General features: G+C 41.8%; 1 protein-coding gene across 2 annotated transcripts in view; it reads right to left on the reverse strand.

The window, feature by feature from the left end:
• The window catches only part of PCCB (propionyl-CoA carboxylase subunit beta), a 94,875-nt gene that overhangs the window by 44,082 nt on the left and 29,170 nt on the right, over positions 1-21,623 (reverse strand). For both annotated transcript variants that reach the window (XM_033212574.1, XM_033212575.1), the window contains one exon: positions 8,321-8,431. In XM_033212574.1, coding sequence (XP_033068465.1) covers positions 8,321-8,431 — 111 coding nt within the window. The remainder of the gene's footprint in view (positions 1-8,320; positions 8,432-21,623) is intronic.

A 21,623-nucleotide genomic window follows, 5' to 3' on the forward strand; every position in this document is an offset into this window, starting at 1 on the left:
TAGGATGTGATAGCAAAAGATGAGTCCAAATAGTGTCAAAGCTTTTACCTAAGCCACTGGAAGACTAGACTTGCCATTTAAAACGGCAAAGGCTGTAGGAGAGCAATGCAGGAGGAGCTTGGTAGAAATCAAAACCTGTTACGTTTGAGATACCCATTAAAGTTCAAATGGAAATTGTGGTAGGCTCTTAAACATATAATCCTGGAGAAACAGATTTGAGAGTTGTCAGCATATGGATCAGTATTTAAAGTCATGAGACTGGGGGCGGAGCAAGATGGCCGAATAGGAACAGCTCCAGTCTCCAACTCCCAGCGCGAGCGACACAGAAGACCGGTGATTTCTGCATTTTCAACTGAGGCAAACAGGGTCTGGAGTGGACCTCAAGCAATCTCTAACAGACCAACAGACACTCCTTCTGACTGTCAGACGGAAAACTATCAAACAGGAAGGACACCTATACCAAAACCCCATCAGTACATCACCATCATCAAAGTCCAGAGACAGATAAAACCACAAAGATGGGGAAGAAGCAGGGCAGAAAAGCTGGAAATTCAAAAAATAAGAGCGCATCTCCCCCTGCAAAGGAGCGCAGCCCATCGCCAGCAACGGATCAAAGCTGGTCAGAGAATGACTTTGACGAGATGAGAGAAGAAGGCTTCAGTCCATCAAACTCTCAGAGCTAAAGGAGGAATTACGTACCCAGCGCAAAGAAACTAAAAATCTTGAAAAAAAAGTGGAAGAATTGACAGCTAGACTAATTAATGCAGAGAAGATCATAAACGAAATGACAGAGATGAAAACCATGACACGAGAAATACGTGACAAATGCACAAGCTTCGGTAACCGACTCGATCAACTGGAAGAAAGAGTATCAGCGATTGAGGATCAAATGAATGAAATGAAGCGAGAAGAGAAACCAAAAGAAAAAAGAAGAAAAAGAAATGAACAAAGCCTGCAAGAAGTATGGGATTATGTAAAAAGACCAAATCTACGTCTGATTGGGGTGCCTGAAAGTGAGGGGGAAAATGGAACCAAGTTGGAAAACACTCTTCAGGATATCATCCAGGAGAACTTCCCCAACCTAGTAGGGCAGGCCAACATTCAAATTCAGGAAATACAGAGAACGCCACAAAGATACTCCTCCAGAAGAGCAACTCCAAGACACATAATTGCCAGATTCACCAAAGTTGAAATGAAAGAAAAAATCTTAAGGGCAGCCAGAGAGAAAGGTCGGGTTACCACAAAGGGAAGCCCATCAGAATAACAGCAGACCTCTCGGCAGAAACTCTACAAGCCAGAAGAGAGTGGGGGCCAATATTCAATGTTCTTAAAGAAAAGAATTTTCAACCCAGAATTTCATATCCAGCCAAACTAAGCTTCATCAGTGAAGGAGAAATAAAATTCTTTACAGATAAGCAAATGCTTAGAGATTTTGTCACCACCAGGCCTGCCTTACAAGAGACCCTGAAGGAAGCCCTAAACATGGAAAGGAACAACCGGTACCAGCCATTGCAAAAACATGCCAAAATGTAAAGACCATCGAAGCTAGGAAGAAACTGCATCAACTAACGAGCAAAATAACCAGTTAATATCATAATGACAGGATCAAGTTCACACATAACAATATTAACCTTAAATGTCAATGGACTAAATGCTCCAATTAAAAGACACAGACTGGCAAACTGGATCAAGAGTCAAGACCCATCAGTCTGCTGTATTCAGGAGACCCATCTCACATGCAGAGACATACATAGGCTCAAAATAAAGGGATGGAGGAAGATCTACCAAGCAAATGGAGAACAAAAAAAAGCAGGGGTTGCAATCCTAGTCTCTGATAAAACAGACTTTAAACCATCAAAGATCAAAAGAGACAAAGAAGGCCATTACATCATGGTAAAGGGATCAATTCAACAGGAAGAGCTAACTCTCCTAAATATCTATGCACCCAATACAGGAGCACCCAGATTCATAAAGCAAGTCCTTAGAGACCTACAAAGAGACTTAGACTCCCATACAATAATAATGGGAGACTTCAACACTCCACTGTCAACATTAGACAGATCAACGAGACAGAAAGTTAACAAGGATATCCAGGAATTGAACTCATCTCTGCACCAAGCGGACCTAATAGACATCTATAGAACTCTCCACCCCAAATCAACAGAATATACATTCTTCTCAGCACCACATCGCACTTATTCCAAAATTGACCACATAATTGGAAGTAAAGCACTCCTCAGCAAATGTACAAGAACTGAAATTATAACAAACTGTCTCTCAGACCACAGTGCAATCAAACTAGAACTCAGGACTAAGAAACTCAATCAAAACCGCTCAACTACATGGAAACTGAACAACCTGCTCCTGAATGACTACTGGGTACATAACGAAATGAAAGCAGAAATAAAGATGTTCTTTGAAACCAATGAGAACAAAGATACAACATACCAGAATCTCTGGGACACATTTAAAGCAGTGTGTAGAGGGAAATTTATAGCACTAAATGCCCACAAGAGAAAGCAGGAGAGATCTAAAATGGACACTCTAACATCACAATTAAAAGAACTAGAGAGGCAAGAGCAAACACATTCAAAAGCTAGCAGAAGGCAAGAAATAACTAAGATCAGAGCAGAACTGAAGGAGATAGAGACACAAAAAACCCTCCAAAAAATCAATGAATCCAGGAGTTGGTTTTTTGAAAAGATCAACAAAATTGACAGACCGCTAGCTAGACTAATAAAGAAGAAAAGAGAGAAGAATCAAATAGACGCAATAAAAAATGATAAAGGGGATATCACCACCGACCCCACAGAAATACAAACAACCATCAGAGAATACTATAAATGCCTCTACGCAAATCAACTAGAAAATCTAGAAGAAATGGATAATTTCCTGGACACTTACACTCTCCCAAGACTAAACCAGGAAGAAGTTGAATCCCTGAATAGACCAATAGCAGGCTCTGAAATTGAGGCAACAATTAATAGCCTACCCACCAAAAAAAGTCCAGGACCAGATGGATTCACAGCTGAATTCTACCAGAGGTACAAGGAGGAGCTGGTACCATTCCTTCTGAAACTATTTCAATCAATAGAAAAAGAGGGAATCCTCCCTAACTCTTTTTATGAGGCCAACATCATCCTGATACCAAAGCCTGGCAGAGACACAACAAAAAAAGAGAATTTTAGACCAATATCCCTGATGAACATCGATGCAAAAATCCTCAATAAAATACTGGCAAACCGGATTCAGCAGCACATCAAAAAGCTTATCCACCATGATCAAGTGGGCTTCATCCCTGGGATGCAAGGCTGGTTCAACATTCGCAAATCAATAAACGTAATCCAGCATATAAACAGAACCAAAGACAAGAACCACATAATTATCTCAATAGATGCAGAAAAGGCTTTTGACAAAATTCAACAGCCCTTTATGCTAAAAACGCTCAATAAATTTGGTATTGATGGAACGTACCTCAAAATAATAAGAGCTATTTATGACAAACCCACAGCTAATATCATACTGAATGGGCAAAAACTGGAAAAATTCCCTTTGAAAACTGGCACAAGACAGGGATGCCCTCTCTCACCACTCCTATTCAACATAGTGTTGGAAGTTCTGGCTAGGGCAATCAGGCAAGAGAAAGAAATCAAGGGTATCCAGTTAGGAAAAGAAGAGGTCAAATTGTCCCTGTTTGCAGATGACATGATTGTATATTTAGAAAACCCCATCATCTCAGCCCAAAATCTCCTTAAGCTGATAAGCAACTTCAGCAAAGTCTCAGGATACAAAATTAATGTGCAAAAATCACAAGCATTCTTATACACCAGTAACAGAGAAGCAGAGAGCCAAATCAGGAATGAACTTCCATTCACAATTGCTTCAAAGAGAATAAAATACCTAGGAATCCAGCTTACAAGGGATGTAAAGGACCTCTTCAAGGAGAACTACAAACCACTGCTCAGTGAAATCAAAGAGGACACTAACAAATGGAAGAACATACCATGCTCATGGATAGGAAGAATCAATATCGTGAAAATGGCCATACTGCCCAAGGTGATTTATAGATTCAATGCCATCCCCATCAAGCTACCAATGACTTTCTTCACAGAATTGGAAAAAACGGCTTTAAAGTTCATATGGAACCAAAAAAGAGCCCGCATTGCCAAGACAATCCTAAGTCAAAAGGACAAAGCTGGAGGCGTCACGCTACCTGACTTCAAACTATACTACAAGGCTACAGTAACCAAAACAGCATGGTACTGGTACCACAACAGAGATATAGACCAATGGAACAGAACAGAGTCCTCAGAAATAATACCACACATCTACAGCCATCTGATCTTTGACAAACCTGAGAGAAACAAGAAATGGGGAAAGGATTCCCTATTTAATAAATGGTGCTGGGAAAATTGGCTAGCCATAAGTAGAAAGCTGAAACTGGATCCTTTCCTTACCCCTTATACGAAAATTAATTCAAGATGGATCAGAGACTTAAATGGTAGACCTAATACCATAAAAACCCTAGAAGAAAATCTAGGTAGTACCATTCAGGACATAGGCATGGGCAAGGACTTCATGTCTAAAACACCAAAAGCAACGGCAGCAAAAGCAAAAATTGACACATGGGATCTAATTAAACTAAAGAGCTTTTGCACAGCTAAAGAAACTACCATCAGAGTGAACAGGCAACCTACAGAATGGGAAAAAATTTTTGCAACCTACTCATCTGACAAAGGGCTAATATCCAGAATCTACAAAGAACTCAAACAAATATACAAGAAAAAAACAAACAACCCCATCAAAAAGTGGGCAAAGGATATGAACAGACATTTCTCAAAAGAAGACATCCATACAGCCAACAGACACATGAAAAAATGCTCATCATCACTGGCCATCAGAGAAATGCAAATCAAAACCACAATGAGATACCATCTCACACCAGTTAGAATGGCAATCATTAAGAAGTCAGGAAACAACAGGTGTTGGAGAGGATGTGGAGAAATAGGAACACTTTTACACTGTTGGTGGGATTGTAAACTAGTTCAACCATTATGGAAAACAGTATGGCGATTCCTCAAGGATCTAGAACTAGATGTACCATATGACCCAGCCATCCCACTACTGGGTATATACCCAAAGGATTATAAATTACTCTACTACAAAGACACATGCACACGTATGTTTATTGCGGCACTATTCACAATAGCAAAGACTTGGAATCAACCCAAATGTCCATCTGTGACAGACTGGATTAAGAAAATGTGGCACATATACACCATGGAATACTATGCAGCCATCAAAAAGGATGAGTTTGCGTCCTTTGTAGGGACATGGATGCAGCTGGAAACCATCATTCTTAGCAAACTATCACAAGAAGAGAAACCAAACACCGCATGTTCTCACTCATAGGTGGGAACTGAACAATGAGATCACTTGGACTCGGGAAGGGGAACATCACACACTGGGGCCTATCATGGGGAGGGGGGAGGAGGGAGGGATTGCATTGGGGAGTTATACATGATATAAACGTCATGCACATGTACCCTAGAACTTAAAGTATAATAAAAAAAAAAAAAAAAAAAGGAAGTCAGGAAAAAAAATAAATAAATAAAGTCATGAGACTGGAGTGATCAGTTAGAGCAAATGTTGTGAAGAGGTAAGACAAAGGGTGAGAAATGTTAACTGGATTAAGTGATGCAGCAATCATTGGTATCTCTGACATAAGAAATTGTTATTATCAGTGACTTTGCTTAGAACAATACCCTTTTTATCATAATGTCCAAAAAGATGTAGATCTATTTATCAATTCTGTAATGTCCCTTGGTCTTTCTGTCCATTTACTTACAAGTTCTTTTTTTTTTTTTTTTTTTTTTTTTTTGAGGCAGAGTCTCGCTCTGTCGCCCGGACTGGAGTGCAGTGGCCGGATCTCAGCTCACTGCAAGCTCCGTCTCCCAGGTTTACGCCATTCTCCTGCCTCAGCCTCCCAAGTAGCTGGGACTACAGGCGCCTGCCACCTCGCCCGGCTAGTTTTTGTATTTTTAGTAGAGACGGGGTTTCACCGTGTTCGCCAGGATGGTCTCGATCTCCTGACCTCGTGATCCGCCCGTCTCGGCCTCCCAAAGTGCTGGGATTACAGGCTTGAGCCACCGCGCCCGGCCACTTACAAGTTCTTTAGACTGTTTTAGTTATTGTAGTTTTAAATCCTGGCACCTGGTAGGGCTAACTCCTCATTACACTACTTTCATAGAATGTTTATTCTTGCATGTTTCTTCCTCTCATAAGAATGTTATAATTACCTTGTGTAGTCCTTTAAAAAAAACTTAGTCTTTTCCACTGTACTCTTATTAAATACACAGAATATTTAAGATGTAGAATGGCGACAGCTTGATAATGTTGCTGAGGACAAGAGAGGAAGTCTCACTAATATGCAATTATTAACTAAAGTTTTGTAAGCAGAAAATGAGATTGCTTAGAATAAAACACAGAATTAAAAGAGAAAGCAGTTGGAATGGACTCCAGCATCTAGAGTCTGAATGGAATCATGTAAATTGCCAATGGAAACCAGGAAGGTATGGTCAGAGTTGTGAGAAGAAATGCCAGAATATGGTATAATGGAAGCCAAGGGAACACTGTTGAAAGACTGATGAAGATGAGAGTTAAACTGCATTTACGGTGATGCAAAAGTCACTGAGGACCTTAAAAAAATGATTTCGTGGTCTAGGGGTCAAAGCTAAATTTACATGTGTTGAAGAATGGGATGGCAAGAGAGAAACAGAGCAAGAGCTACAGGAGTATGCCAACTAGAGGACAGTTTTTGTTTTGATGATAGGAAAGACCCAAGCGTGATTAAGTTTTGATGGGAGGATCCAGTACCAAGGGAGAGACTGAAGATACTAAAGAGAAAGGAGCAAAGGGACAGTATAAGGGTCCTGAAGAGGGGTGGAGAGTTATATTCAGTAATGTGGACACGTGTAGCAGGAGGAAAGGATGACTTTAGTCAGGGGAATTGATCCCACACCTCCCTTCATAACAGGCAGGAAGGAGGAGAGAATGGGGGTAGCACCAGTTAGGTAGGTATATATAGATTTAGTAAGCAAAGTTCAGAAAATTCTGCATTGTCCACCAAGTAAGAGAAGTGGTCATCTTACCTTTATTTATTTTTTTATTTTTGAGGCAGGGTCTTCCTCTGTCCCCAGAGCTAGAGTGCAGTGGCACGATCTTGGCTCACTGCTGCTTCGATATTCTGGACTCAAGTGATCCTCCCACCTCAGCCTCCCAAGTAGCTGGGACCACAGGTATGCACCACCATGCCCAGCTAATTTTTATATTTTTTTGTAGAGATGGGGTTTCGCTATGTTGCCCAGGCTGGTCTCGAACTCCTGAGCTCAAGTGATCCACCTGCATCAGCCTCCCAAAATGCTGGGATTACAGGCGTGAGCCACTGTGCATGGCCCATCTTAAATTTGATTAATAAAAGTTACTCCTATTGTTGAACACTTACACTGCTTTCAGTATGTCACTAAGAACAGAATAGTTGAGTCAAAGTGGTAAGCACTTTGTGAAACTTCTGAATTCCTACTGCCTAACTTCCCTCGAGAATAAAGGATTTCCCATTTACACTCCCTCTAGAACTCCTCTCCTCATGTTGGATGGCTATCATTACTTTTCCCCCCCAACCATTCTGTCTTAGCATCCAATGTTCACTTTTATTAACATTTTAAGAAGAAAAGGCTGATTTTTTTAAAGCAGCGTTTGAGATTAATGGTAATTACTCATGTATAAGTTCAAATAGACTTCATTTAAAAATATTTTTAAAATATAAGTCCGTTAAAAGTCATGTAATAAAGACATGTACCTCTCAAAATGAAGTGTGAGATCAGATTTATCCATTACCATTATGGACACAAAGTAATAAAATGACAAGGAGCTGAAGAAATACAGGTGAAACATCAGAAACAACTTTCCAATAAACGGATTACAGAAAAGCCATCCATGAGAAACTTCTTGAATAGGACTCAGTAAACAGTTATCTATCTGTTCAGAGGACAGGATTCACTGATTACCTGAAAATCATTTGCAATTCAGATCAACAAGTAAAATCACCCACCAATGAAATACATAAGCACCCCCTGCCACTGAACCCCCACGAGCTACAAATTCCATGCCAAAACCCTCTCTCCACTAACACCTTATCATCACTATGCTGAAAACCAATGAGAATGCAGATAACCTAGATCTGGGTCAGGAATTATTTTTATTGCAGGTAAGGAACTGCACAAATCTCAAAGGGCACCAGAAACAGGCCCTTCTTTCTTACCTTTACCATGAACGTGAAGTCTGTTAGGGCTGGGGAGTAGACGGCCCCACCAGCACATGGGCCCATGATCAGAGAAATCTGAGGGATGACTCCGGATGCCGTAACATTCCTCTGCCAAAACAGAAAAGCAAAGGCATCTGGTTACAGAGATGTCTGAGGCATTATCTGCAGAAAGATAAAGACAACAATACGATAACATTTGGCTTTTTTTCCACAGAAATTCTATACAGGAGGCAACAGACCTAATCAGTAAAGTTCTTGAAGAATTATATGTGCATTTTCTCCCCGTAACTGCTGGGATGGTCCGCATATTACTTTCTGAGGCAAATATTTTCTCTCTCCTCCCCTCCTGCGCAGCAGGTTCCCTAAAACCTTCACTAAGGGCATGAGGTACAGAGTGTGTCCCACCGTCCACACCACAGTTCCAAACACAAAGCCCCCTGTCTGTGTAAAGCTGCCTGAAAGAAGAATGAAAACCTCATGCAGAGTTTGGAAAGCCAACACTTATCCTGGCGCCCTGCCCTCTATTTTGAGTCCCTCCACACCCTCCACAGAAGGCACACAGTAGTCACTTGGCAAGGGTACAAGGCAGGTGCTTCTTGACATTGAGTACCCAATGTCTACTCTGCCCATCCCCAGAAAAGGCATGCAGCAGAGAAGAAGGTAGAAGGAGCCAGAAAGCCTCCATAAGGACATTGTGTTGTGAAGGACTAAGCTTCAGTCCACCTCCTAGGAAAGACAGGATGTGGTGGCTCAAAGACCCAGGCGAGATGATAAAGGCCCAATTACTCTTTTGCCCTACTTTCAACCCCTTTCCTTCTCCTAAGTCCCATCAGTTTAGGAAAAGTAGTTTCACTTTTCAGCCTGCCTTGGCTCTAAGCCCAATCTCTACACAGCTAAGGACAGTGCAAAATGTAATCTGTACTTTCTGCAAAAATATCAAGGTAGTTGGGGAGACTTCCAGCTGTGGCAGAGTGAAGAGTTCAGAAAATTCTCTCCCCAAAAACAACCGGACAACATTGTCAAAAACAAGTATTTCGGGGTTCTAAAAATGAGCCAAATGTAACAAACTGATAAGTGTTTATTCATTAAAAACTGCTAAAGTTGAGACAAGAACAGTGAGAGCCTGTGGCATTCTTTTTTTTTTTTTTTTTGAGATGGAGTCTCTCTCTGTCCCCCAGGCTGGAGAGCAGTGGCGCGATCTCGGCTCACTGCAAGCTCCGCCTCCCAGATTCATGCCATTCTCCTGCCTCAGCCTCCCGAGTAGCTGGGACTACTGGTGCCCGCCACCGTGCCCGGCTAATTTTTTTGTGTTTTTTAGTAGAGACGGGGTTTCACCGCGTTAGCCAGGATGGTCTCGATCTCCTGACCTCGTGATCCACCCGTCTCGGCCTCCCAAAGTGCTGGGATTACAGGCGTGAGCCACCGCACCCGGCCCACCTGTGGCATTCTTAACCAAGGCTGCCGTCATTGCCCATACCAGCTCAAAATGTCCTACTGGATGAAAGAAAATAACACCAGACTATAATTCAAATCCACAAGAACCAATTAAGAGTGCTGAAAATGATAAATATGTGATTATAAATACTGCATAAGTATAGTTCTCTTTTCTTAGTACTTTGAAAGACAAGACTGTATAAAGCAATAATTAACACTGTTTTGAGTATTATATAACAATAAAAGCACAAATGAAGGGGGCGAAAATGGAGCTACATTGGAGCAAAGCTCCTATGTTTTACCAGAATTAAGTCAGTATTAATTTGAAGCAGATTGTGATAAATTAAGATATATAGTAACCCTTAAAGCAACTACAAAAAATACAGCTAAAAAACACCAGAAATTAAAATAGTACACTAAAAATAAATGCTTACCATAAAAGAGCTGAGTGACATCACAGAAGAGAGAATAGGAAGCTCCAGGAATCCGAGATCAAAACAACTATTCAACTGATAGAAACTGTCCAAAGCAACTATTTTTGAACGCTGGAGTCCAGTCAAACACTTCAGGGCCCAGAGGAGAGTTTGATAAAGCAGCAAGTAAATTGCAGTAAATTTCACATTTATTAATAACATGGCTGCTATAATCCCCCAGCCAACAGACCATGGCAGGTAGCCACGAAGATGTTCCTAGTGTAGCCAGCTGGTGCCAGATTGGGAAATGAGAACCTTTGCATCTTGGTTTTTCAATCTTGAAAAATCAAGGTTGTGTGTTCTGATTGCTGACCACTGCTTTTGATGGCTGAGGGGCCAAGCATAGAGGCTGGCATTGTTTCAACCCTGATGGGCTCAAGCAGCGTCCCAGCCACAAGGGATTTAAAAAGGTAGTTTGGTCCACACCCCTCCACCCTTCTGGGAAACAGACATTTAAGGAAATTATTGTGAGATTGCTGGTTAAACACAGGGACAAGAGAACTAAAATTTCAATGACCATATTCAATAAGGAACATACTCTTTGCAAAAACAGCTTGGGAAAGTTCAAGCAGATGGATCCAGTAGTTGACAAGCAAAAATCAGCTATTCCTGAAGAGTGGGAGAACTAGACTTCCAAACTTCCAAACATAATATTCAGAATTGTGCATCCTCAACAAAAAATTACAAATCATACAAAGAAATGAGTATGGCCCATTCACAAGAAAAAAATAATTTAACAAAAATCATCTCTGAAGAAACCCAGATATTGGACTTAATAGTCAAAGATGCCACACGAACTGTCTTAAATATGTTCAATGAGCTGAAGAAAGCTGTGGGGGAAAAAATTACAGGAAATTAGGAAATCAATGTCTGAACAAAATGAGAACACCATAAAGAGATAGAAATTATAAAAAGGAACCAAGCAGAAAGCCTGGAGTTGACAAGTACAATAACTGAAATGAAAAATTCATTTCAGGGGTTCAACAGCAGACTTAAGCAAGCAGAAAAAAAGGACCAGGGAACTGGAATACAAAACAATTAAAATTATCCAGTATGAGGAACCAGAAAAAAGAAAAAGACAAATTAATAGAGCCTGAGGGACCTGTGGGAAACCAACAAACACACCAGTATAGACATTATAGGACTCCCAGGAGAACAGAAAGGGTCAGAGAAAAGATTTGAAGAAATAATGACTGAAAACTTGCCACATTTGATGAAAGACATAAATATACATACCCAAGAAGCTCAACAAACTCCAAGCAGTACGAACTCAACGAGATCCACACAGAGACACATTATAGAAAAACTGTCAAAACACAAACGCAAGAAGAGAAACCTGAAAGCAGCAAGATAGAAGCAACTCATCCCATGCAAGGGATCCTCAGTAAGATTAACCATGGAGGCCGGAAGGCAGTGGGACATATTTAAAGTACTGAAAAGTCAGGGGCACTGGCTCACACCTATAATCCCAACACTTTGGGAGAATGAGGCAGGAGGACCACTTGAGGCCAAGAGTTTGAGACCAGCCTGGACAACATAGTGAGCCCTGATCTCTACAAAAAAAAAAAGTTTTTTTAATTGGTCAGGCATAGCGGTGTTTTACTAGCTACTCAGAAGGCCGAAGTAGGAAGACTGCTTGACCCTACAAGGTCAATGCTGCAATGAGCCATGATCATGCCATTGCACTTTATTCTGTGTGACAGAGCAAGACCCTGTGTCTAAAATAAAAACAAAATAAAGTATTGAAAGAAGGCTGGGCATGATGGCTCACGCCTGTAATCGCAGCTCTTTGAGAGGTCAAGGAAGGTGAACTGAGTCCAGGAGTTTGAGGCCCACATGAGCAACATGGTGAAACCCTGCCTTTACAAAATACACAAAAATTATTCAGGCATGGTGGTGCATGCCTATGGTCCCAGCTACACAGGAGGCTGAGGAGGGAGAATCACTTGAGCCCAGCAGGTGGAGTTGCTATACACCAAGATCACACCACTGCATTCCATCCTAGGCAACAGAGCAACACTCTGTCTCAAAAAGAAAAAAAGAAGTATTGAAACAAAACAACTGGTCAACCAATAACTTTACATCCAGCAAAACTATCCTTCAAGAAAGAAGGGAAAATTAAGACATTTCCAAGTCAACAAAAGCTGAGAGCATTCATTCGCAATAGATATGCCATGGAAGAAATGCTACAGGGAGTCCTTTAGTCTAAAATATTAGACAGTAACATGAAGTCAGGAGAAAAATAAAGAACACTAATAAATGTAACTTCCTAGGTAAACATAAAAAGTAGTGTTGTACTTTGGTTTGTAATGTCTTTTTCCTATGTGATTTAAAAGGCAAATTTACGGCTCCTCTCAGCAGTGGCAGCCCCAGCAGAGGAGTCTGCACAAAAAATAAAATTTACAAAAATAAATAAAAAACAAAAGGCAAATGTATGAAACAATCACAAATCTGTTAATGAGTATACCATGTATAAAGATATAATCTATGACAACATAAAAAAGGATGGAGAGTTACAAAGCAGTGTGTCTACGTACTACTAAAGCTAACCTGGTATTCTTCCAACTAGTTTAAGATATTAATTATAATCCCCAAGGTAACCAATAAGAAAACAAACTTTAAAATATGATTAAAATGAAAGAAGTGAATCAAAAAGGCAAACAACTTAACTAAATATCACCACCCCAATGCCATAATGGAGGAACTGAGGCATAAAAAACCAAAACACATACAGCAATACTAAATGGCAGAAGTAAATCCTCCTTTTTCAGCAATCACACTAAGTATAAATGGATTAAACTCTTCTATTAAAAGACAGGAATTGACAGATTGGATTTTAAAACCAGAATCTATCTGTATGTTATTTACAAGATATAGAGTAACCCTTAAAGCAACTACAAAAAATAAATCAAAAAATACAGCTAAAAAACACCAGAAATTAAACTACATGAAGAGGTAAAGGATGGAAAAAAATATTCCATGCAAAGGGTAACCAAAATAGAGCCTAGGTGGCTATATTACTATCAGACTAAAGAGACTTTAAATCAAAAACTTACTAGAGACAAAGATATTACATATTGATAAAAGGTTCACTACATCTAGAAAATATTCCAATTACAAAAATATACACACCTAACAGAGCCCCAAAATCTATGAAGCAACAAGAGCCCCAAAATACACAAAGCAAAAGTTAACAGAATTATAGGGAGAAATAGGTGCATAATAATAGTTGCAGACTTAACATTTCACTTCTAATAATAGACAGAACAACCAGACAGAAGATCAGTTAGTTAACGGTACACCTGAACAACACTATAAACTAATACATATAAAAGACCTATAAACACTCCACCCAACAACAGAGTATACATTTCTTGTCAAATGCATATGCAACATTCTCCAGGAGAGACCATACATTAATCCACAAAACAAATCTTAAATTCAAAAGGACTGGAATCATAAAAAACATCTTTTCTGACCACAATGGAATAAAACTATAATTCAATAGCATCAGAAAACTGAAAAATTCACAAATACATAAAAATTAATCAAAACACTTCTAAACAAGCAGTAGGCAAAAGAAGAATCTACAAGAGAAGTTAGAAAATATTTTGAAAGGTTTTGGTTTTTCCACCCCCACCAAGATGGCGGGTAAGAGGCAGTGTTAGCGTGTGTCTCCCACTTGGAAGAACAGAATAGTGTATTGAGATCCATATGGTGACCCTTTTTCCAAGAAGCCACACAGGAACTTAACAGAAAAACTGAAATAATCCACAGACCTTTTAAAGAAGTGGCAGTCTGCAGTCTACACTATAAGACAAGGGAAAAACTGTAAGTCTCCAGAGTGTGAGATGGGGAGAGGCTGCCTTCAGGTTCCCACTGGGGAACCTGAAAATCCAGGCCACGGAGGAAGGCCTTAACCTTACCGAGGACTGGGATTGATTCAGGGAGCAGTAAGAAATAAAAAAGTAGAAACAGTGGCAGGAAGTGCTTTGCAGGCATTCCCAGTCTCCAGTGCAGACCAAGGTAAGCCATTCTTTATTGTACCTCACAGGGAACCTTGGGGAAGTCAGCCAACAAGCTCAGGCGGCGGTTGCAGGTTGAAAGAATCTCCCAATTTCAAGATATAACACTGAGTGGGGATGAACTCCTTTGTCCAGAACCCATACCTCCCAGGGGTAGGGAGAAGTGCACTGCAGCCACAAGTCCATGAGCCAGTTGCCTGGCCCTGCAGGTGGCCTGGGAGGAGGATGGCCTGAAAGTCACAGCTGCTTTACCACAGGGAAAGTTTATGGCCTGGGGCAGGTTTGAGTTCTGAGCCTAGGCTGCCTGGAACTTAGCCCAGTGCAGCTAGCAGAGCACAGAGGGAGTGAGATCTGCCTTTCTGACTGTGTGGGATCTGGGTGAGGCTAAGTGCCACCTGCTACTCCCCACGCCCTGTGCAAACGCTTCTGTGCAGCAGAGGCAGTTATATTCCTCTTTGGAACACTACCCTAATGACCTGAGAACCGCCCCTCCTCAGCCCCTATAGGGGCCATGGTTTTCCCCACACATGGAGAGACAGAGTGTAGACCCACCTGACCCAGCCCCCACCTGACTGTACCCCTCCACCCCTCGTTACTTAACACAAAGGACAGAAACTTTTGGCAGCTTTATGGCCCCCGTTGTCACCTGAGAAACCAGAATACCACCCCTGGGCAACACAGGACAAGCTCAAATCCCACAGCTACTACTGCAGCTGGTGCTCTTTTGCAAACGCTACCTCCTGGCTGGACGCCAACCAACACAGTCCATTAGGTAGAGTAACACTGTGAACAGAAAGGGGTGCATGACCTAAGCTATCACTAAGGGAGGAGACCACCCCTCATATTGTCTTATGTCCAATTTCTACCTCCAAAGAAAGAAGTAGTGAAAACTAAAAGGCAGAAATGAAATCCACAGGCAGACAGCCCAGCGCCACGCCCTGGGCCTGGTAGTTAAAGATCTACCCCTGACCTAACCGGTTATGTTATCTATAGATTCCAGACACTGTATGGAAAAGCATTGTAAAAATCCCTGTCCTGCTCTGTTCTGTTCTGATTACTGGTGCATGCAGCCCCCAGTCACATACCCTCTGCTTGCTCAATGGAACACGACCCTCTCATACAGACCCTCTTACTGTTGTGAGCCCTTAAAAGGGACAGGAATTGCTCACTCGGGGAGCTTGGCTCTTGAGACAGGAGTCTTGTTGATGCTCCCGGCCGAATAAACCCCTTCCTTCTTTAACTTGGTGTCTGAGGGGTTCTGTCTGCGGCTCTTTCTGCTACATATCTTGGTTCCCTGACCAGGAAGTGAGGTGATTGGTGGATGGTCGAGGCAGCTCCTTAGGCAGCTTAAGCCTGCCCTGTGGAACATCCCTGCAGGGTACTCCGACCAGCCCCAGCGGCGCAGATCTGGAGAGCGCTCCCAGCTAGGCATTCGCCCCAGTGGGATGTCTCGCCAGAGCAGTGTGTGGCAGGCCCCTGTGGAGGATCAACTCTGTGGCTGAACATTGGGAAGGAACTGGCGCTTGGAGTCCAGACATCTAAAACTTGTTAAGACTGGTCTTTGGAACTTGTCCACTCCATTTGAGTGGAAGCATGGCCTGATCACCCACGGTGTGCCTTATCAGCACTTTGGTTTTGGTTTTGACTTGGTTTGAATTGCTTGACAGGACCAGTCTTGGAAATTTGCCCATTCCATTTGAGTGGAAGCGTGGCCTGATCACCCACGGTGTGCCTTTATTGGCACTTTGGTTTTGATTTTGACTTGGTTTGAATTGCTTGACAGGACTGGTCTTGGGAACTTGCATACTCCATCTGAGTGGAAGCATGGCCTGATCACCCACATCGTGCCTGTACCGGCACTCTGATTTTTGTTTCTGACTTGACTTGGATTGCTTGATACTTTGGTTTTAGGTTTTGACCTGGCTTGGATTTCTTGATACTCTGATGTTGGTTTTGATTCTGGTTTGGTATAAACTGTAAAAGTGTGTGTGTGCCCTTTCTATCCATTCTTTGTTTTGTGGTGTGCATGTGGTGTGGGCGTGGTGTTTTTTTCTCGAAGAAGCATGGGTCAGGCATAAAGTAAGCCCACCCCACCAGGAGCTATGTTGAAAAATTTCAAAACAGGATTTAAGGGAGACTATGGAGTACTATGATACCAGGAAAACTTAAAACTTTGTGTAAGATAGACTGGCCAGCATTAGAGGTAGGTTGGCCTTCAGAAGGAAGTCTAGACAGGTCCTTTGTTTCAAAGGTATGGCACAAGGTCACCTGTAAGCCAGGGCACCCAGACCAGTTCCCGTACACAGACACTTGGTTACAGCTGGTTTTAGACCCCCCACCACATAGTGGTTGAGAGAATAGCAGCATAAGCAGCTGGCAGAGGCAAGCCAAGACCAGTAGAGAGAGATAAAGGAAACGGAGAGGAAAAGAGGCAAAGAGAGAGAGGAAGAGACAGAGACAGAGTCAAGGAGAGAAAGAGAGGGAGAAAGAGAGAGGCAGAGAGACAGAGAGAAAGAGACAGGCAAAAGGAAAGTCAAAGACACAGACAGAAAGACAAAGACAGAAAAAGAAAGATATACAAGTAGTTTAAAAAAATAAAGTCTACCCTATTCCTTTAAAAGCCAGGGTAAATTTAAGACCTATAAATGGTAATTAAAGGTATTCTCCGTAACCCTATAACACTCCAATACCACTTTGTTTCCAGTGTAAATAAGGGCGTAGTCGGAAAGCACTGAGGTCACTGACAACCTGTAGCCTTCCTATCAAAAAATCTTTAACCTATCTGCAGATGGCCCAAATGCATTCAATCTGTAGCAGCAACTGCTTTGCTAACAGAACAAAGCAGAAAAATAACTTTTAGAAGAAACCTCATTGTGAGCATACCTCACCAGTTCAGAAGTATCCTAAGGGGGAAAAAAAAAAAAAAAGATGATTTAACATTAACCTCTGAAAATACCCTTAACCCAGCAGGTTTCCTAACAGGAGATCTAAATCTTAATTACCATACAAAGGTCTGACCAGACCTAGAACTCCCTTCAGGACAGGACATATAGATGGTTCCTCCCAGGTAAATGAAGGAAAAAAAAAAAGAGAGAGAGAGAGCCATCTATACCAATTCTAAGTTAATTTAGACTAAACAAGGTCTTATTAATAGCAAAGGATAGGCTGGGTGCAGTGGCTCACGCCTGTAATTTCAGCAGTTTGGGAGGCTGAGGCGGGTGGATCACGAGGTCAAGAGATCGAGACCATCCTGGCTAACCCGGTGAAATCCCATCTCTACTAAAAATACAAAAAATTAGCCTGGCGTGGTGGCGGGCACCTATAGTCCCAGCTACTCAGGAGGCTGAGGCAGGAGAATGGCGTGAACCCGAGAGGCAGAGCTTGCAGTGAGCCAAGATCGTGCCACTGCACTCCAACCTGGGCAAGAGAGCAAGACTCCGTCTCAAAAAAAAAAAAAAAAATAGCAAAGGATAACAAATTCCAAACTTACAAGGTTTTCAACAAAAGTAAAGTTTGCTAAAAGTTAGCAGTGTAACATGTATTATAGTAACTTCTAATCTTGTGGCCTAAGACAGTCTAGTTCATAGACATAAAGGAAGTTCGCTTTGGAAAAGAATGGTTATCTTCAGGAAAAAAAGGGAAAAAAAGTGGGGGGGAGCAAAATTTATGTAAAAAGAATGTTATATGGTAAATTCTTGTCCTGAAATAAATCAACTGGTTGTTTAAAGAAAGGTTTGTAATAAGTCAGAAAGTTAAGGCATGTCAAAAAATTGCTTGTTTTTAAAAGTCATGAAAAAAAGTTATTAAAAAAGTGTGTTAGAAAAAGAATTTATGCAAGAAATGCTGTATAATTTAAAAGTAATTAGGTCGGCCGGGCGCGGTGGCTCAAGCCTGTAATCCCAGCACTTTGGGAGGCCGAGACGGGCGGATCACGAGGTCAGGAGATCGAGACCATCCTGGCGAACACGGTGAAACCCCGTCTCTACTAAAAATACAAAAACTAGCCGGGCGACGTGGCGGGCGCCTGTAGTCCCAGCTACTCGGGAGGCTGAGGCAGGAGAACGGTGTGAACCCGGGAGGCGGAGCTTGCAGTGAGCTGAGATCTGGCCACTGCACTCCAGCCTGGGCGACAGAGCGAGACTCCGCCTCAAAAAAAAAAAAAAAAAAGTAATTAGGTCTCCTGAATGTAAAACTATTGAAGAGACAGTTTATGTGCAAGGTGTATAAGGAAAGTAAGTATACGTTTGTAAAAGGATTATAAGGAGGCATAAGACTGCAGATTTTTACCTAAATTAAAAGGTTAAAAAAGTTGTTTTAAAGGTTTAAGCAAGTTTTAAAATGTTAATTGTGTGTAAATTCTGTGTGTAAACATATTAGCTAAAGTTAAAGAGGTATCATCCAGTTTTTCTGCAAACTGGAGATTAAAATAAAAGCATAACAGGTTTTTCTTAAAGCACAAACCTGCTCTTTAGCAAAAATTATAAAAGGTTAAAAAGAGTCTATAAAATCTTACCTTATGGTCAAACATTAAAAATTAGATAAACATGTCTATAAGGTTTTATTACAATTAGGTTTAATATTAATGACACACTAATATAATGGTAAAATTTAGCTTATCTGGTATAAAAATCATATAAAAAGCATTATTAAATATAAAATGGTGTTTGGCTTTCTTTGGTCTAAAAACTAATAAAAACAGGTGCTAAAGGAAATTTCTCAGTAAGAAGGCACCAAAGACTATAAAGTCCACTGTTGATGTCTCCACATTTAAAACAAAAGGTCAATTTCTTAGAAATTATATATTTGGTTTATCTTCCACTTTCCTTTCCCTCAAAACTAAAAGTCTTTTAGCACATGTACCACCCTTAGAATGTCCGTTAAACCAGCACCAGCCTGAAGATCACGTTCTCATCAAAGGGTGGAAAGAAAAACTCGAGCCAGCCTGGGAAGGACCCTACCTTGTGCCGCTAACCACCAAGACTGCTGTTTGTACAGCAAAAAACAATGGACTTATCACACCCGAGTCAAGGAAGCGCCACCCCCTCCAGAGTCATGGACCATAGTCCCAGGGGAAAACCCTACCAAACTAAAGCTAAGAAAAACTTAACTCTTTTCATCTATTTTATTACTATTTCTTCTTTCCTCATTCTATTGCTGACCATCTAGTTATTAACATAACCAAGTCAATTTCACCTCAAACGACTGCATTTAATGCTTGCCTTGTTATACCCTGTAGAGACTTGCCAAGTCAAAGACAGCTTTCTACTTCAGAAAAGTACTTCTGTCCGTCCTGACTCTCCTCAGACTGGGCATTAGTAAACTAGGACCATTTAATCTGGGGAGATTTCGATAAAGACCCCAGTGCCAAACAGGAGTCTTGCCCCCCAATGTATAGCTTTCATGCCATAGTTGGTCCAACATTCTGTGGACCACTAAAGAGCAAGGATGGACTGCCCCAACCTGTTTCTATAATTTCCTAAAACCATACATTCATTTTACTAGAGGATCATAGAAGTTAAAGACTTAAAACAAACTTTAGCAATTAAGACAGGATACCAAGATGCAAATGCCTGGTTAAAATGGATCAAATATTCCATCTGCACGTTAAAAACAATTGTTATGCTTGTGCACATGGCAGGCCAGAGGCCCAGATTTTCCCTCTTCCACTAACGTGGTCCTCCAGTTGACCAGGCGTAGGCTGTATGGTAGCTCTTTTCCAGGATTCTACAGACTGGAGTAATAAGTCATGCCGCCGGGCGCGGTGGCTCAAGCCTGTAATCCCAGCACTTTGGGAGGCCGAGACGGGTGGATCACGAGGTCAGGAGATCGAGATCATCCTGGCTAACACAGTGAAACCCCGTCTCTACTAAAAAACACAAAAAACTAGCTGGGCGAGGTGGCGGGCACCTGTAGTCCCAGCTACTCGGGAGGCTGAGGCAGGAGAATGGTGTGAACCCGGGAGGCGGAGCTTGCAGTGAGCTGAGATCCGGCCACTGCACTCCAGCCTGGGCGACAGAGCGAGACTGCCTCAAAAAAAAAAAAAAAGTCATGCCAAGCTCTCTCTGCTATACCCCAAAGTCCGGCACCCTGCGGGTCAGCCCCCAAGGGCCATCCAGCTTCCATCTCCCAACACTAACTTCACTTCGTGTCTCTCATGACAGGGAGGGAACTTAGCATTTTTTGGAGATGTGATGAGCTTAAGAATTTTCAAGAGCTTATCAATCAGTCAGCCTTTGTTCATCCCCAAGCAGATGTGTGATGGTATTGTGATGGACCTTTACTGGGCACTCTGCCAAATAACTGGAGTGGCACTTGTGCTTTAGTCCATTTAGCTATCCCTTTCACCCTGGCATTTCATCAACCAGAGGGAGAAAAAAATAAGACATCATAAAGCAAGAGAAGCCCCTTATGGGTCTTTCGACTCTCACATCTATTTAGATGCAACTGGATCCCCGCGAGGAATACCAGATCAATTTAAAGCTTGAAATCAAATAACTACAGGATTTAAGTCAATGTTTTAGTAGGTGACAATTAATAAAAACACAGACTGGATAAACTACATCTATTACAACCAACAGCAACAAGCTTTTCACGAGTTAAATGAAAAACTCAGGTCGACCCCAGCTCTGGGGCTACCTGACCTGATAAAACTTTTTACACTCTATGTGTCAAAAAAAAAAAAAATGGAACTTGGAGTTTTAACCCAGACTGTGGGGCCCTGGCCAAGGCCAGTGGCCTCTCAAAACAACTAGACAAGGTTTCCAAAGGCTGGCCCCCATGTCTAAGGGCCCTAGCACCAACAGCCCTGTTAGCACAAGAAACAGATAAGCTAACTCTTAGGCAAAACCTAAAGTCCCCCCATGCTGTGGTGACTTTAATAAACACCAAAGGACATCATTAGCTAACGAATGCTAGACTAACTAGATACCAAAGCTTGCTCTGTGAAAATCCCCACCTAACCATTGAAGTTTGCAACACCCTAAACCCCGCCACCTTGCTCCCGGTATCAGAGAGCCCAGTTGAACATAACTGTGTAGAGGTATTAGACTCAGTTTATTCTAGTGGGCCCAACCTCCGAGACCATCCTTAAACATCAGCACACTGTGAGCTGTATGTGGATGGGATCAGCTTCGCCAATCCCTGCAAAGTGACTTTGAAGACGACGACAAGCCCTGCTCCAGTCACACCCGGAAGCTAACTGGTCCATGCATGGCCGAAGCATGAGGAAACTCATCGCAGGATTCATTTTCCTTAAAATTTGGACTTGTACAGGAAGGATTTCAACTGACCTTCCTTAGACCAAGGACTGCTCCCAGTGTATACATATAGTCACTGAGGTAGGACAAAAGATTGCTACAGTCCTATTAT

Source organism: Trachypithecus francoisi, unplaced genomic scaffold (genome assembly GCF_009764315.1).
Source record: "Trachypithecus francoisi isolate TF-2019V2 unplaced genomic scaffold, Tfra_2.0 Lachesis_group0, whole genome shotgun sequence".
In the NCBI taxonomy this organism is placed as follows: domain Eukaryota; kingdom Metazoa; phylum Chordata; class Mammalia; order Primates; family Cercopithecidae; genus Trachypithecus; species Trachypithecus francoisi.